Here is a 17,890-nt window from a genome sequence, read left to right as displayed (position 1 = left end):
GCTTCAAATCGGCAAGTATGTTGCGAGACGCCACTTTGACTATCGTTAAATCCGAAATCACATTCTTCTCTTCGCGGGACAAACGACACGCCATTGGATGTCCGTGTAACTTGGCATCCAAGGCATGATTATGAATTCCACAAATTACGGTTAAACGCCACGAATCATCAACCCTCTGAGTCGCGCGCAACTTAAACGGACACCCACACTTTCTCGATCTCGTGTCTTCGTGTTTTAGCACCCGGTTTGATTGTGCATAACTCCCACCCCGTTCGCAATTCAAAACAACGAAAGGTTTCCGCCTACTATTTCCATTGTCGGACCTTAAAATAACAATACCAAATCCAAGTTTACTAGCTTCGTTCCGAACCCAATCAATCAATTGTTCGCGACTACCGAAGCTCCGATCATTTGTAAATTATTGCCGAACATCAACCGCATTGATCATAGGATTAACGTCGATAACCGGATCGTTATTAACGTTGACAACTGCCGGAACTACTGCGTCATCGTCTTGCACAATGTTGTCTGGATGCACCATACCTAACATATGCAAAAATTAGCAAAATTGGCCAAAACTGTTTTTTTTAACTGCCAGGCCATATTTCGGAAGTTCATTTCTGAAATTTGTTAGGTAATATATTTCGGAAATGAACTTCCGAACCATCGCATGTTTCAGCATAAATTTGTTGAATCAATGTAGTGAAATAGGGGATGAAACGAGAGATGTTTACCTCAAATTTTAGCTTTCTATGCTCCTTTAACGTGATCAACGGTTTAAAACATGATTTTAGGACGAAAAATGGATGGAGATTGATTGAGTTTTGGAGAGGGTTTGGAGAAGTTTTGGAGAAAAAATGATGAAATAGTGAAAGAGGGAAAATTGTATATGCAGCAATATTTTCGGAAATGAACTTCCGAAATATTCACGGTTTTGAATTTTTTTTTTTTACTTCGGAAATGCATCTCTGAAAACACCACTTTTTTGGTATTTTCGGCGATGCATTTCCGAAGTCAAAAAAAATTTAAAAAAAAAAATAACTTCGGAGATGCATCTCCGAAGCAGGGATAATTTTGGGATTTTGCTGGGAGTGACCCCATAGAAAGGTGGGTAAAAAAATTTTGTTGAGTAAAAACGCATTTAAGTATGATCTGTAGATTATTGGATTCGGTTGATAAATGGTTTGAAATTTGAATGATTTTTATGGTCTTTTTCATAAGCAAACAAACATGAATTATAGAGGAGTAGAAGGATAGTGGTGAAAGTCATCAATTAAACTTGATGGTCTTTTTTTATGTAAAGCACTAATTAAACTTGATGGTCTTTTTTTATATAAAGCATTAATTAGTCTTGAATATGGCCATTCTATATATGGAAATTTGAATGATTTTTATGGTCTTTTTCATAAGCAAACAAACATGAATTATAGAGGAGTAGAAGGATAGTGGCGAAAGTCATCAATTAAACTTGATGGTCTTTTTTTATGTAAAGCACTAATTAAACTTGATGGTCTTTTTTTATGTAAAGCATTAACTAGTCTTGAATATGGCCATTCTATATATGGTAATGATTTTAGTTAATAGTTTTTAATCTTTGATGGTAGAATAAGATGATTTCAAAATATGTCATCTATATTGAAATTATTAAGAGTGTAGAAGAAAAGATACTGTACTCATAAAATTGTAGCTATGGATGGAGATAAAATACGTTCCTATTTTCAGTATTTTATTTTTGTTGTAAGAAATATGAGAATAAATTTATAGAATACCGTTTGAAATTTCTATATTTTCCATCTAGAATCCTTAAAAGTCAATAGATTTTCTAACCTATTTCTTTTATAATTTGTGAGCTATAGAATAAACTAAAGTAAAAACATAAATGTGACAAGTCTATCCCTTTTTTTATTTTTTGATATTTATTTTAGTAATTTTCAACTTCCAAAACTACAATCATTACTCAAAGGAAAACGTCTATATTCATCTTTCCTTTTCTATGAACAAGTTTGTGCACCACTTTACTATGGTCGGAGTTGAATGGTGACCTAATAGTATAACTTTCTTTGTCGGTGTCCGAACAATTGGTGTAAGAACTTCAATAATGTAACCCTGTTTTGTTACGGCAATGGTCCTCATTAACCTAAAATAAATATTGAAACAATAATTATGACATTCCTACTAAGCTAGCAAAGAAAATGACATAAAAGAAAAAGAAATATCAAAATATTAAATCATTACAAATTTATGCTTCATGACAACTCATTATCATTATCATTCAATGTGATATTATGAGAATTCATTACCATTCATTATAGCAAAAACGAGTACCTATAAACCCATCAAATCATATAGTACTGATTAATAATCATGTAGTATTAAAATCATTATTCATTAATTAATTAAGAATTCTATGTTATACACAAATTAAAATGTACTAGTGTTCTCTTCATGAAATGAGAGCCACAAAAAATTAGATAATTATTTCAATCAATCACAATGCACCGCTTCATTATTTATTTTCTTATAATTGTATAATTTTTTTTTATTAGAGTGTGTTTTGGTAGTAAAGAGAAAGTAAGAAAAAAAAAGACGGTGAGAAAAGAGAGAAAGAGATAAGAAATATAATAGATTTGACATATTATTATTATTTTTTCTTCTGATAATCAGATTTGACATATTATTTAGTATAAAAGAAATATGAGAGAAATAAAAAAGAGAGAAGTGTTAATAAATTTTAAAAGTACAAATATACCATCAATTAAGAAACCATTCAATAAATTTAATTTAATTTAATTTTTCATTTATCAATTTTTTATGATTACATAATTACTCCCTTTATTATTAATTTAATTAAATACATTAATTACTTTTTTATTTTATATAAATTTTATACATAGAATAGAAATGAAAATTAATATATTTAATTAAAATACAGATAATGGAAATATTGAGTTTTGTTTTTTTTTTTTAAATTTATTAATAAATCCTTAAATAAAAAAATGTCTTATATAAATTAATTTAGTTTTTATTTAATTTCAATTATTAAATTAGATTATAATTATAATCAAAATGTTTTTTTATTATTAATATGTTTAATTATTTAATTAGTCATTTAACTTGATAAATCTATTAGTTTTTTCAAAAAAATTTAGAGTGGTTACCAAAGGTATATGACTTATATGCAGTATTATAGACAAGGATAATAATGGAATTGAATAGTGTGAGTTATTACTGTTCCTTTTTCTTCGCTATTTAGCAAGAACTGAAAAATCGTGTGCTCCATAAACATTATATCTCTCTTCTCAATTTCTCTGCATTCCAAGCAAGAGAAATAAAGTATTTCTCTTATACTTCTCTCTTCAATATCCCTCTGTTTACAAGTTCTCTCATAACTTAAGAAGAAACAACAACTGCAAACCTCACATTGGGATGTCGCGGCGGAAGGAGCAAGAGAAAGAGATGGAGGGAGTAAGCGATAAGCTGCATTAATTTATTTTATATTTTTTTAACATATGTTCATTAATTTATCAGTTCTGGTTTTAGAATCTAATTTTGATTCACTTAATTTTATCATGTACAGGTGGTTTCGTTTGCAGGAGCTGGAAACTCGAGTAAGTATAAGAAACGAAATTTTGGTCTTTTGATTTTAATTGAAAGGCTGGGTTTGGTTCTTATACCTGCTCTAATACTAACCTTGACTCTTCCGTTTTTGCGGAATGAAGATTATTGGGAGGTTAGTATTTGGAAATGGGAAATCATGATTCTGTTTTTAGTCTCGGGTCGGTTATTGTGGCGTTCTATCATTAGGATTATTGTGTTTTGGATTCAAAGAAAATTTCAATGGAAGATCGAGGTTCTTTACTATGTATATGCTTTGAAGAAAACAGTTCAGAATTATATATGGTTATTGATACTTTATTTAGCATGGTCTTTCTGGTTCCGGCTGATCAACACTGATTTGAAAGATTTGGAGACAGCTCTGTTCTGTTTTTTTCAGGCTCTTTCATTATGGCTCTTCAAAACCTTAATTGCTAAAGTGTTAACCACTCATTATCATTTGACAACATATTTCGGCAACATTGAAGAGTCGATCAACAATCTCTTATGGATTAATATGCTTTCTGGATCACATATGGTAAAAATTCAAAAGACTAAAGCACAAGAGGAGGAAAGGCGTGCTGCTTGTAACTTGTCTAACATCACAATTGAAAGGCCAAGGAGTGAGATTGAATATGGTGGTGGAATATCTTTCAATATTTTGTCTAAGCTGAATCCAAAATTTGTGTCTTCTTTAGAAATGAAGAGCTTAATAAAAACATTCACCTACAGAGCACTTGATTTGGAAGACGACCATTCCGCATTAGTCACAACTGAAAAGGAGGCTAAAGCAGCAACCGAACAAATATTCAGAAATATTGCTATATGTGGTTCCAACTCCAAGTATATAGACATTGAGGACTTGATGCCTTTTATGATTGAAAGTCAAGCTTCTCAAATTGTAAATCACCTTAAAGGGGCATAGATTCTGGAAAAATAAGTCAAACTGCCTTGAAAGACTGGATTCTGAATGTGTTATGGGAGAGAAGAACACTTATTTTAAAAATAAATGACCCCAAATCCCCGGTCCCAAAGTTATACAACTTGTTGAACTTCTTAACTGTCCTTGAGATTTTTGTTTTAACGATTTTAATTTTGATTTGGGAAATGGTCACTACCAAAACCCTTGCCGTTATTGGGTCACAGTTCGTGTTGGTTGCATACATATTGAAAATCACATTGACCGCTGCTTTTAAAGGAATAGGTTTTGTTTTCTTAAAACATCCCTATGATGTAGGAGATAGATGTGTCATCGATGATACAGAACTTATTGTTGAAGAAATAAACTTACTGCATACTGTGTTTATATCGTTGGAACAACAACTCATAACCATACCCAACAGCGAACTTAGCAAGAAAGTCATACTTAATCATAATCACAGTCCTGAATTGGAAGAGCCTCTGCAATTTTATATTGATGTATCAACTCCCGATGATATTAGAGATATAAGAGGTTAGTTAGATTAATTATTAGTTGGTGTTCTTTACATAATTAGTTAGTGTGTATTTATATGCTTTAGATGGTCAAATTGTAATAATGTCTTAACTTGTTGATTGGAAAGCTGAGATACCTTCCTTCTGAGAAGGAGAAGGATAACAAGTTTGCTCCTAATGATATTATGCAGATTATTGATTATCTTCTCTTTCTCTTATTTGTGTTTTTATTATTTTGGTATTAGAAAATTATTATTATTATATCAAGTATAAACATTATTTTGGCATGTTATTCTACTATTAATTTGTCTTGTATAAAATTTGTTAGTGAGACAATTCAATGATGCCACCATTCAAGAAAATGCGAAACCTGTGAGAGTTTCCCATATTACTCTCATTATGTTGAGAATCAATTTGAGCTTGATGAGTGGTGGAAGATGATTGGTCGGGCGGAACCGAGTCTGCAGAATCGCCATTCTGTTGATTCTGTCCATTTCAAGATCTCCATAAGAAAAAAATGTATTAATACATTGAAATTCCAAACTCAACAGCTTCCATATGAGCCTGTCATAATGCAGTTTCAAGAAAATGTATTAATACATTTAAATACTTTATATTAAAAAAAGCTTCTTTCATACAATTTGGGGCGAACCTAATTCAATCATACAAAAGTGCCGTGGGCAACATATTTGTGACTTTCAACTGTGTTCAAAGTGGTGCTTTGTTTCCTTGATTATAAAACTGTACGTGAATTAGGAAGACTCGGGGAAGGGACACATGTTGTGGTGCTTTGTTCCCGTGATTACGAAACTGTACGAGAATTAGGAAGACTTAGGCTATGTTTGCGAGTTTGGAGGGGAGGGGAGGGGAAGGCTTCCAAAAACAAAATTTTAAAAAAAATATAGGAAAATATTTGACATTTTTGAAAAAATGATTTTGTTTAGAATGATAAAAGAGTCATTATCATTACTAAATTTTTAATTTTCAAAATACTATAACAACCTAAAAGATATTTGGAAAATTTATGTAAGCCCTTCAAAACCCTCCTTCAATACAATTTTTGAGTTCCCCCATTTTATGGGGTTTTTGGTGTTATGAATAAACTCAAACCCTCCAAAACCCTCCTACCCAAAATCCTTTTATCCTTTTCACCCAATTCTTCCTATTTTTCAAAGCCCTCCCCTCCCTTCCCCTCCAAACTCCCAAACATAGCCTTAGGGAGGGGACACACAATAGCATAATAAATCTTGTATATTAAAGTAAATTTCCTATTCAATATAGAAAGTAAAGACTTTTTACATCTGATTTCAGGCAAGACTAACAATAGAAAAAGATCTACTGGCACTGAGAACTGTATTTTTCATTATGTAGTAAATTCAAGAATCACTCCAAGCATCATCGTCTTCATCAGTTCCCGCGAATCCGGAGTACCGTAACTGATGGCTCCTCAAGTGTTGTAAATTCCTGAATAGACTCTTCTGTTAATGCATTTGAAGAAATGGAATCATCTCCAGATACAGAACATTCACCGAGTGCAATTCTCCAGGACTGTCTTTTTTGGCTTTAAAACATGTATCTTCCATTATTTTACTAGAAGATTGGGTCTGTTTGTCTTGTTTAAAGATGGTATCAGCCCCAGGAACAGAACATTCAGTGAGCCTGAAAATCGCCACTGAAGACATAGTGAAACGAGAGAGATGAGGCTGAGTTGAGTCTTGAGAAGCTTTGCACCTTCTGAAGAGACAATGACAAGGATAGGGGCATCATGCCAAACCCTGAGAATAAATTTGGCATTCGTTTTGTAAGTGACCTCTGTTCAATTGCAAGTTAGCTTGGTGAGGTCTTAAAAGTGTTGACTAAGTAATGTTGATTCTCCATTGATACTTGAGCATGACTACATTATTGGAGGTCTCCAGAGGTTTTATTGGATCATTAAAGCATTGAAGGAAATTCAAATTTCAAATAGAAAAAGAGAGAAAACTTCATTTTTTTTAAATTCAAATGGTTTGAGTTACAAGTTACAAAACCAAATACATTCAAGTTTCAAGTACAAAAGCTACTACAAAAAAAAAAGGAGAAAATCACACTGAAAAAAAATACAAAATTCCAAAGTTGACTTTCTAGTCAATAGTTGACCTTTTGGTCAACGGTTGACCATTGACTTTTTGAACCAGGACCTTTGACCTTGACTCTACACTCTTTCCTAGACTATTTCTCTTCAATTCTTCAAGTCCACTCCATCATGCCTCAAAGTTCTTCATGATCCATACGCTTTGTAACTCTGCATCATGTAAAACAACACAACATAGACCAATCAACATTATTTTGATGATTTCATACCTGTAAAAATCAAGTACATATCAGTTGATGGCCACAATACCAACTGTATATTACAAGCAAGCTTTCAAAACAGTTCCATAAACAACAACTCAAAACTATGACAAGATCCAAAATGTATGCCCACTTAAGTTAGTTCAAGGGCATGATAGATTAAATGTTCAGTTCAGACCATGACAATACATGCATACACATCCTAATAACAGACCATGACAATACATGCATACACATCCTAATAAGAGACCATGACAATATGATAGAACAGAGGAAAGGTAGAATAGAATGGAGAAAATTATTTTATTAATGAATATGAAAACAGAAAAGATATCTAGAGCAAATGCTCCTCAGTCAGAGAAAACAATTCTCTCACTGCCCAACCCTAATATGAAAAACAAAATAATAATAATAAGATACCTACCTACGGCCCCATACACTCCTATTTATATGGGAAATCTAAACTAACTCCTATTTATATGAGAAATCTAAACTAACTCCTATTTATATGGGAATACTAATTAACTGGGTCTTTTTTATTCTTTCTCACATATACTCTCCATTGTTCAGGCCCCAAATTATCTTTGTTAACTAACACATCCCTATCATCACTTGTGGGGTCCGCTCCATTCCTATCATCACCCCCACCTACAACATTAGCCTTGTCCTCAAGGCGCAGATCAGGGAATTGACTCTTCAACAACAGTTCCTCTTCCCAGGTAGCATTTCCAACATCCACCCCTTCCCATTGAATCAACCATTCTCTCTTGTGCTGTCCACCATCCAATTTATCCCTCCATGACAAAACCTTGGCCGGAGTAATATCCCCTTTTTCTGACTCTAAACTGATAGGTAGCTGAGTAGTAGTAGTATAGTTTTCCACCACTTTCTTCAATTGCGACACGTGAAATGTAGGATGTATTTTAGATGTTGGTGGTAACTTTAACTTATAAGCAACCTGCCCTATCTTCTTCATGATTTGATAAGGTCCGAAAAATCTAGGGGCTAATTTTTGATGGATTCTTTGCACGATCGAGTGTTGTCGATGAGGACGTAATTTGAGGAAAACCCAATCACCAACCTCAAATTGCACTTCCTTGCGTCTCTTGTCAGCTTGGTATTTCATGTGCTCCTGGGTTTTGAGTAAATTAGTTTTCAATTGACGCAACGCCTCATCTCTGTCCCTTAACTCCTGTGCTACAGCTTCTACTCTGGTTTCGCCCTCCAAAAAATGCACCAACACTGGAGGCTTTCTGCCATATACTACCTCAAAAGGGGAGAACCCCATAGACACATGAAATGTGGTATTATACCACAGTTCTTCCAACGGAATCCAGTGTGCCCATGTCTTAGGTTGATCTGCAATAAAACAACGTAGATAGGCTTCTAAGCAACGATTAATCACTTTAGTTTGGCCATCCGTTTGGTGTAACACTCCGTATTTTTCATAATTTATTTAAAATTAATTTAATTGAACTATGGGAATTATTTGGAATTATTGAGAATTATTGAGAAATTAAGCAAATGGGCTTAAACTTTGATTAGTAAAGAGGGGGTGTGTTGGTAGGCCCTATTACTAATTAAAATTATTTTATTTTATTTTATTTTTTCACAAAATAAGGGATTGTGAGAAAAGAGGGATAGAACCAAGAGAAGAGAAGTTTGAACGTGAAAGAGAAGAGAAGCAGAGAAGTGCGAAAGAGGAAGAGTGAAGAATCAACCTTCAGGTAAGGGGTACTCTTCCATTTATCCTCTATTATGGGATTATAGGTAGTAGGATGGAATTGAACATGTTGTTTATGTCAATTGAGTTATGCTTGGGTTGTAGAAATGTTAGGTTTTGAGAGAATTGATTAATAATGTTGTATTGATCATGTATAGTGTTAATTGGATGATTGAAATGTGTTATAAATGTGTTAATTTGTGTTTGTGGTTGCTGTTTGGTGTTATAATACATTTGGGTGCGAATTGGTGTGGATTCGGGTTTCTACGGTGTTGGAAAAATGGGGTTTTTCTGCTACAGCAGCGTCAGGAATCGGTTCCCAGGTGGGAGGAACCGGGTTCCCGTAGTAAAAATCAGAAGCGAAGGATTTCTGTTCAGCAGGAACCGGTTCCCATGTAGGTGCAACCCGGTTCCTGGTAGTAAAAACCAGAGAGGTGTTTCTGAAGGATTTCAGGAATCGGTTCCCGCGTAGGGAAGAACCGGGTTCTACGTACTTTTGCTAAATTCTATTTAACTTTAAAAACTCCTAACTTTTAAACCGTAAATCGGATTTTGGAGCCGTTTTGAGCATAGTAAAGCTAATCAAATGATTTACATAATAAAATAGTGTTTTGAGTCGTAACTCAATTTTATTTTTAAAACACTCAATTTTATTTGGTTGTGGTGGTTTATGCGTACAGGCACATTAATGAATGTTTTACCTGTTATGATGTTATGGTTGTAATTGGTGTTTGTTATACATATATTGTTGATGTAAAATATGTATTTGATTATGGTTGAGAAATAGCATAACTGTGTGTGGCTATTGATTATTGTGTTGGTTGATGATTATGACATTTGGTTGGTTAATGTTGATGATGAGCATGTTATGGTTGATACATTCATTTCATAATCATTATGTGGCTTATCCTTGACGATGGTGGATCAGTGGTAGCTAATTCCCATTGTGTGGAATTAGTGAGTGGGTGTCGCCGTATCCTTGACGATGGTGGATCGGTGTGATGGGTTATCCTAGATTTGGTACCACATGCATATAGTTGCATTGCATTAGGCTACTTGTGTTATTATAACATGAATGGAAGATTGTCCAATGTTATAATATGTATGATTGTGTATTGGTTGTGACTAATTGTGGTGTTGTTAATCTGATTGTAACTGTAATTGGGTGGATAATATGTGATTGATATTTTATTATCTATATATTATAACATTGGTTAAATGTGAATGAGAATCACCCTTACTGTTGTTATTTTTCAGATTGAGGAGCGACTTTTGTACTTGGTGAGGATTAGCTCGTCAAGTAATTCGTTAGAGTCGGTTGGGTCCGTGCCATGCTCTGGTCGTGTAACATTGGGGACGTTATTTAGAGTTATTTGTTAAACTCTTTTCATTGGGTGTTTTGCTTATGTTGGTGTTTTAAGTCTAAGACTTTGGTTGTTTCATTATTCAGATGTTAAAGATATTTCCGCTGTGTTAACATGATAATCTGAATAATTTTGGTTTAACGTTCTCTTTTATGGCATGACATGAGTATTGTTTTAATTATATGGAATTTGTAATGCCCTTTTCATGTTTTACTCTAATTATTGCTTAATATTTATGTGGGGTATTAGAAGTGTGTTACAATAGTGGTATCAGAGCATAGTCGGTCGTTAGAGTCAGAGTCTCGTGTCAGTTAATTCCTCGTATGCGATTAGTGTAAGGTTGACACTATCGATACTTCTTGTTCTAACGAATATTGTTTTATTATTTAGCAGAACAATGGCCGGAAGAGGTGGAAGGAACAACGATGCGATTGCTGAGGCTCTGGGCATGATTGCTGGTGTACTGGGAGGTAATGCCAATGGAGCTAGAATTGGTGCTGACAGGCAGCTGAACAGTTTTCAGAGGAACAACCCTCCGTTGTTCAAAGGCACTCACGATCCCGAAGGCGCTCAGAGGTGGCTGAAGAAAATTGAAAGGATCTTTCGGGTGATTGATTGCGATGAAAATCTGAAGGTGAGATATGGTACTCACATGCTGTCTGAAGAAGCTGATGATTGGTGGATGGCTAGTAGGGATGAACTGAGAGCTGCTGGTGTTGCATCACTTGGGCTGTGTTCAAGATAGAATTCTTGCGAAGGTACTTTCCTGAGGATGTTAGGGGCAGGAAAGAGGTTGAATTTTTGGAGCAGACACAAGGTAACATGACCGTGTCGGAGTACGCGTCCAAGTTTGTTGAACTAGCGAAGTATTATATCCATTACAACAATGATGAGGCTAGCGAGTTCTCGAAGTGTGTTAAGTTCGAGAATGGTCTCCATGACGAGATTAAACAGGGTATCAGATATCAGAGGATTCGCAGGTTTGTTGATTTGGTTGACTGCAGCCGAATCTTTGAAGAGGACAATATTAAGATGAAGTCGTCGCACTCTCGCGAGTTGGTCGACAAGAAAGGGAAGAAGCATATGGATCGTGGTAAGCCATATGGTAAAGGTAACCAGAAAGCTGGAGGCTGGAAGAAGCCTAGTGGGGGAGACTCTAGTGCCCCTATTAAGTGCTTTAAGTGTGGAGAACCTGGTCATCGCATTCACGAGTGCAAAAGTGAAGAAAAGAAGTGCTATAAATGTGGAAATGCGGGTCACATTGCTATTGAGTGCAAAGGGAACACTGTAACTTGTTTCACCTGTGGAGAAGAGAGTCATATTAGTCCTAAATGTCCTAAGCCGAGGAAGAATCAAGCTGATGGTAAGGTGTTCGCCTGATCTGGTTCCAAGACTACTCCAGAGGATCGATTGATTAAAGGTACGTGTTTTATTCATGGCACTCCTTTAATTGCGATTATAGACACTGGCGCGACACATTCTTTTATTTCTATGGACTGTGCTAAAAGGTTGAATTTAGAAATATCTGATATAAATGGAAGTATGGTTATTGACACTCCTGCGTCGGGTTCAGTGACTACTTCGTTTTCTTGTTTGAACTGTCCAATTGATATTTTTGGAAGAGAGTTCGGAATGGATTTAGTGTGCCTTCCGTTGGAACAACTCGATGTGATTCTGGGAATGAACTGGTTGCAATTCAATCGGGTTCATATCAATTGTTTCTCGAAGACAGTTTTTTTTCCTAAAGATGTGTGTGTGGAAGGTTTGGCGATGACTGCTAGGCAGGTAGATGAAGTGTAACACCCCTCTAATAACCCGCGGCAATTAAACAATTATTAAATCAGAGTGAACATGCAAGAGGTGTCACAATTCATAAGTAAAGGAAATCAAATTGGTACATGTCATGCATTCACTGAAACGTCTGAAATTATAACTCATTAACCAAAGTCATGTTTTGCACAGCGGAATTAATTCATCAAGTCAACATTCATCATTTGAATGTAAAGGCTTCAAATAACAAAACAAAATAGAGTTATAAACCAAAACCCCAAAACAACGCGTTCCCAGTGTTACATCTACCAGAGCATGACACTGACTCAATAACTAATAACAGACTTATGAGCTAATCCTCACCAAGTCACGCCGCTATCCTCAATCTGAAAATGAAAATAAGTAAGGGTGAGTCTCATCACAGTTAACCAATGTTATTGCATCATAAATAATAACATATCATAGTTATATCATTCACCCAATTGTTTTATATTCAGACAATCGTCATTCACACATCCACAGATAAACAGACAAGTCATCATATAACATATATCATCATGTTATAAACAAATCATGCACATGTATGAAACTGACACTATGCATGTGGTACCAATCATCACCAGTGGAAATCATCCACCGACCGATCCATCATCATCTAGATACGACCCTGCCAGCACAGATTCCACACAATGGGAATCCTGCCCTTCACTATATCCTTTCATCATTAGGATACAGCCCTCATCAAATGACTATGAATGCATGCAAACATATATATAACATACTTTCATCATTACCGTTCTATGAGTAGCATCCTCTATACTCATTTCATCATCATCATCATCATTATTAAGCATGTTCATATATACATTAACATCATTCAATACAATCAACATATTAGTAAACCACAAGATCACATCACAAGGTTTACCCATTCTCAAACAGCACACAAAACAGGCCTACAGGTCGAAAGTTACGCATCATTGAACTTTCCAAAAAATCACAAAATAGAATTTGCACATACAGAAGCCATACGCGTATCATATATACCATACGCGTACCAGCCTTTTCCATACGCGTACCATAAGCATTTCACCAGACTCAGAATTTGCCTAGAAGCAAACTCATACGCGTATCTACCTTGGCATACGCGTATCATCAGAAGCAAATCCACCTCCAAACTTCTCATACGCGTATGAGCATCTTCATACGCTCATCATACGCAAATCGCCAGTACAGGGTATTTGGGACAGGGCAACCACGTATCATACGCGTATAGCCCTTGGGGAGTGTCCCTCATACGCGTATGACCTCATCCCATACGCGTATGGCACTGTTTCATACGCGAAACACCAGAAAAATGCCCAGAACCTGCAACTTCGTAACAGTCCAAAACCCATTCGTTTTTACTCATACCAATCCACGAAACCAGAAAATTCACATCTAAACAGCATACGAATTCATCCACAACCACAGTATATGATTCCATAATCAATTTCATTCATCATACCCTAAATCTATCAGTTATTAGGGATTAACAGTCCAAATTTCAATGGTGAACACAGATAACAATTCGGAATATAGAATCAATGGATCCAACCATACTCCTAATCCATACTATCACCTATAATACGATAAAAGAGATTAAACGGAGAGTCTCCCCTTACCTCAGATAAAAGTCTTGGTTCTTGGTCTCTCCCTCTACAGTTCTCCTTCGCGTTCCTTGTTCCAACTTCTGTTCTTTCACGTTCTTTCTTTGTTTCCCAATTCCCAATTATTTTATGAAAAAAATATTGAGATTAGTGAAAGCTTTACTAAATCACACCCCCATCTTTACTATTTCCTCATATGGCCCAAATGCCTTAAACCATTATTTATTCATTATTTCCACAAAATCCCTAATAATTCTAATTATTAATTCAATATTCCAATTAAATTAATATTAAAATTATACGGGTGTTACAACTCTCCCCCACTAAAAGAGTTTTCGTCCTCGAAAACATACCTCAGGCAAAAAGTTCTGGATAAGAGTCTTTCATCTGACTCTCTAGCTCCCAGGTAACATTTCCCTCAGCAGGTCCTCCCCAAGCTACTCTGACCAAAGCTATTTCCTTGCCACGCAATTGCTTCAGCCTTCGATCTTCAATCCTCACAGGTAAAGTCTCAACTGTTAAATTGTCTTTCACCTGTACATCATCTACTTGAATCACATGGGACAGATCTGAAATGTATTTCCTCAACTGAGACACATGAAATACATCATGCAATTTCGCAAGCATCGGCGGTAAATCGATACGATAAGCCACTTCTCCCACTCTTTCAGAAATTTGGAATGGTCCAATAAAACGCGGAGTCAACTTCTTCGACTTCAATGCCCGACCAATCCCTTTCATAGGAGTAACTCTCATAAACACATGATCTCCCTCTTGAAACTCAAGTGCTTTTCTCCTCTTGTCATGATAACTCTTTTGACGACTCTGAGAAGCTTTCATCTTCTCCTGAATCATTTTAATCTTCTCCGTAGTCTGTTGTACAATTTCTGGACCAATCACAGCACTCTCACCGGATTCGTACCAACACAACGGCGTTCTACACCTCCTACCATACAACGCCTCAAACGGAGCCATACCGATACTCGAATGATAACTGTTATTGTAGGTAAACTCAATCAAAGGCAGATAACTGTCCCAAGTACCTCCTTTTTCCAACACACAAGCACGCAACAAATCCTCTAACGACTGAATCGTCCTCTCAGTCTGTCCATCAGTCTGCGGATGATAAGCAGAACTCAATCTCAGCTTAGTACCCAAAGCTTTCTGCAAACCTTCCCAGAACTTAGACGTAAACCTCAGATCTCTGTGTGACACGATACTTGAAGGAATACCATGTAGACTAACTATCTTCTCAATATACAACTGAGCTAGCTTCTCCATCTGATAATCCATTCTTACCGGTATAAAATGTGCAGACTTCGTCAATCTGTCTACCACGACCCAGATAGCTTCACAATTTCTGACAATTCTCGGCAAACCCGAAACAAAATCCATTGATATGCTATCCCATTTCCACTCAGGAATAAACATCGGTTGCATAAACCCAGACGGCTTCTGATGCTCAATCTTTGACTTCTGGCAAGTCAAACAAGAGTACACAAACTCAGCAATCTCTTTCTTCATTCCAGGCCCCCAAAACAACTTTTTCAAGTCATGATACATTTTGGTAGCACCATGATGAATGCTCAATCCACTACGGTGTCCTTCTTCCAAAGTATGTTTTCGGAGTTCATCAATATCAGGAACACAAACCCGGCCACCAAACCTCAGTATACCATTCTCGTCAACTCTGAATTCACCACCCTTGCCTTGATTAATCAAGGTCAACTTATCAATCAATCCAACATCAGCTTTTTGACCTTCTCTGATTTCTTCAAGAATACCACTAGTTAGCTTCAGCATACCCAATTTGACACTAGTAGGAGTACTTTCACACACTAAACTCAAGTCTCTGAATTGTTCAATCAAATCCAATTCCTTCACCATTAGCATAGACATATGCAAGGTCTTCCTACTCAATGCATCAGCAACAACGTTTGCCTTACCCGGATGGTATTCAAACCAAAATCATAATCTTTCAGAAATTCTAACCACCTTCTCTGCCTCATATTCAACTCTTTCTGATCAAATAGATACTTCAGGCTTTTATGATCACTGAATACTTCAAATCTCGAACCATACAAATAGTGTCGCCACAACTTCAACACAAAAACCACAGCTGCCAACTCCAAATCATGAGTCGGGTAATTCCTCTCATGCACTTTGAGTTGCCTCGATGCATAAGCGACGACTTGTTGATTCTGCATCAAAACACCACCTAAAACCATCAGTGACGCATCACAATAAACCACAAAGGATTCTGTCGGATTCGGCAAAATCAAAATAGGAGCACTAGTCAACCTCCTCTTCAGCTCTTGGAATCCTTCTTCACACTTTACATCCCAAATAAAGGCTTGTCCCTTCCTGGTTAATTTAGTTAACGACAATGCTAACTTTGAAAACCCTTCGATGAACTTTCGGTAGTAACCTGCAAGACCAAGAAAACTACGAATCTCTGACATTGACCTCGGAGCTTCCCACTGAGATACAGCTTCTATCTTTGTAGGATCAACAGCAATACCGTCCTTAGAAATCACATGTCCAAGAAAACTGACTTCCTCTAACCAGAATTCACACTTCGACAGTTTGGCAAAAAGTCGCTTCTCTTTCAACAACTCTAACACAGTTCTGAGATGTTCCGCATGTTCTTCCTCATTCTTAGAATATATCAGGATATCATCTATAAACACCACCACGAACTTATCGAGATAAGGATGAAAGATCCTGTTCATATATTCCATAAAAACACCAGGTGCATTAGTAACCCCAAACGGCATTACAGAATACTCATAATGTCCATACCTCGTTCTAAAAGCAGTCTTCTGAATATCGTCATCTTTCACACGTATCTGATGATACCCAGACCTCAGATCAATTTTACTAAATACACATGCTCCAACCAATTGATCCATTAAATCATCAATCCTCGGCAATGGATACCGATTCTTGATAGTAACCTTGTTCAATTGTCTGTAATCTACACACAGCCTCATTGAACCCTCTTTCTTCTTTACGAGTAACACAGGCGCACCCCACGGCGAAACACTCGGACGAATAAATTTCTTCTCAAGCAATTCCTCTAACTGCTTCTTCAGTTCAGCCAATTCAGACGGCGACATATAATACGGTGCCATCGACACTGGACTAGTTCCCGGAACCAAATCAATAGAAAATTCTACTTCTCTTTCCGGTGGTAATTCATTCACATCTTCTGGAAAAACTTCTGGGAATTCACGCACTACAGGTAATTCGCCACTCGCCACTTTTTCTTTCACATTCATCAATGCGAACAACATAAACACTGTTGCACCATCTCCGATAGCTTCATTCACCTGTCTAGCCGTCATTTCCAGATCACCAGTACTAACCTTTTCAGGAAAAATTACCGTCTTCGTAAAACAGTTGATATGAACATGGTTGAATTCCAACCAGTTCATTCCCAGGATTACATCGAGTTGTTTCAACGGAAGGCACACTAAGTCCATCCCGAATTCCCTACCAAAAATGTCAACCGGACAATTCAAGCATGCAGACGAAGTAGTTATTGAACCCGACGCAGGAGTGTCAATAACCATACTTCCATTTATGTCAGATATCTCAAGATTTAACCTCTTAGCATAGTCCAAAGAAATAAAAGAATGAGTGGCTCCAGTATCAATAATTGCAACTAAAGGTGTGCCATGAATGAAACACGTACCTTTAATCAACCTATCCTCTGGAGTAGTCTCTGACCCGGTCAAAGCAAAAACCTTTCTCCCGATTGGTTCTTCTTTGGCTTAGGACAATTAGGACTGGTGTGACCTTCTTCTCCACAGTTGTAACAAGTCACAACCCTCTTCTTACAGTCAGCAGCAATATGACCCACTTGGTCACACTTGTAACACTTCTTCTGATCAAGCTTGCATTCATTCCTACGATGCCCCATCTCACCACAATTGTAACATCTGATACGAGTACTGGAATCTCCCCCACTGGGTTTCTTCCAATCAGCAGGTTTGCCTCTATCCATATGTTTCTTTCATGGC

At 36.4% G+C, this 17,890-nt stretch overlaps 1 protein-coding gene across 1 annotated transcript; it reads left to right on the top strand.

Moving 5' to 3' along the window:
- Positions 1 to 3,225: 3,225 nt before the first annotated feature.
- Positions 3,226 to 5,230, top strand: LOC131626026 (mechanosensitive ion channel protein 6-like). Its single transcript, XM_058896843.1, has 2 exons — positions 3,226 to 3,465; positions 3,578 to 5,230. The coding sequence occupies exons 1-2, from the start codon at positions 3,427 to 3,429 to the stop codon at positions 4,517 to 4,519; spliced, it is 981 nt and encodes a 326-aa protein (XP_058752826.1). The 5' UTR covers positions 3,226 to 3,426; the 3' UTR covers positions 4,520 to 5,230.
- Positions 5,231 to 17,890: the final 12,660 nt, after the last annotated feature.

The sequence above is a fragment of the Vicia villosa genome, unplaced genomic scaffold (assembly GCF_029867415.1).
Source record: "Vicia villosa cultivar HV-30 ecotype Madison, WI unplaced genomic scaffold, Vvil1.0 ctg.000255F_1_1_3, whole genome shotgun sequence".
Taxonomy (NCBI): Eukaryota; Viridiplantae; Streptophyta; class Magnoliopsida; order Fabales; family Fabaceae; genus Vicia; species Vicia villosa.
This window is presented reverse-complemented; position numbering and strand designations above follow the sequence as displayed.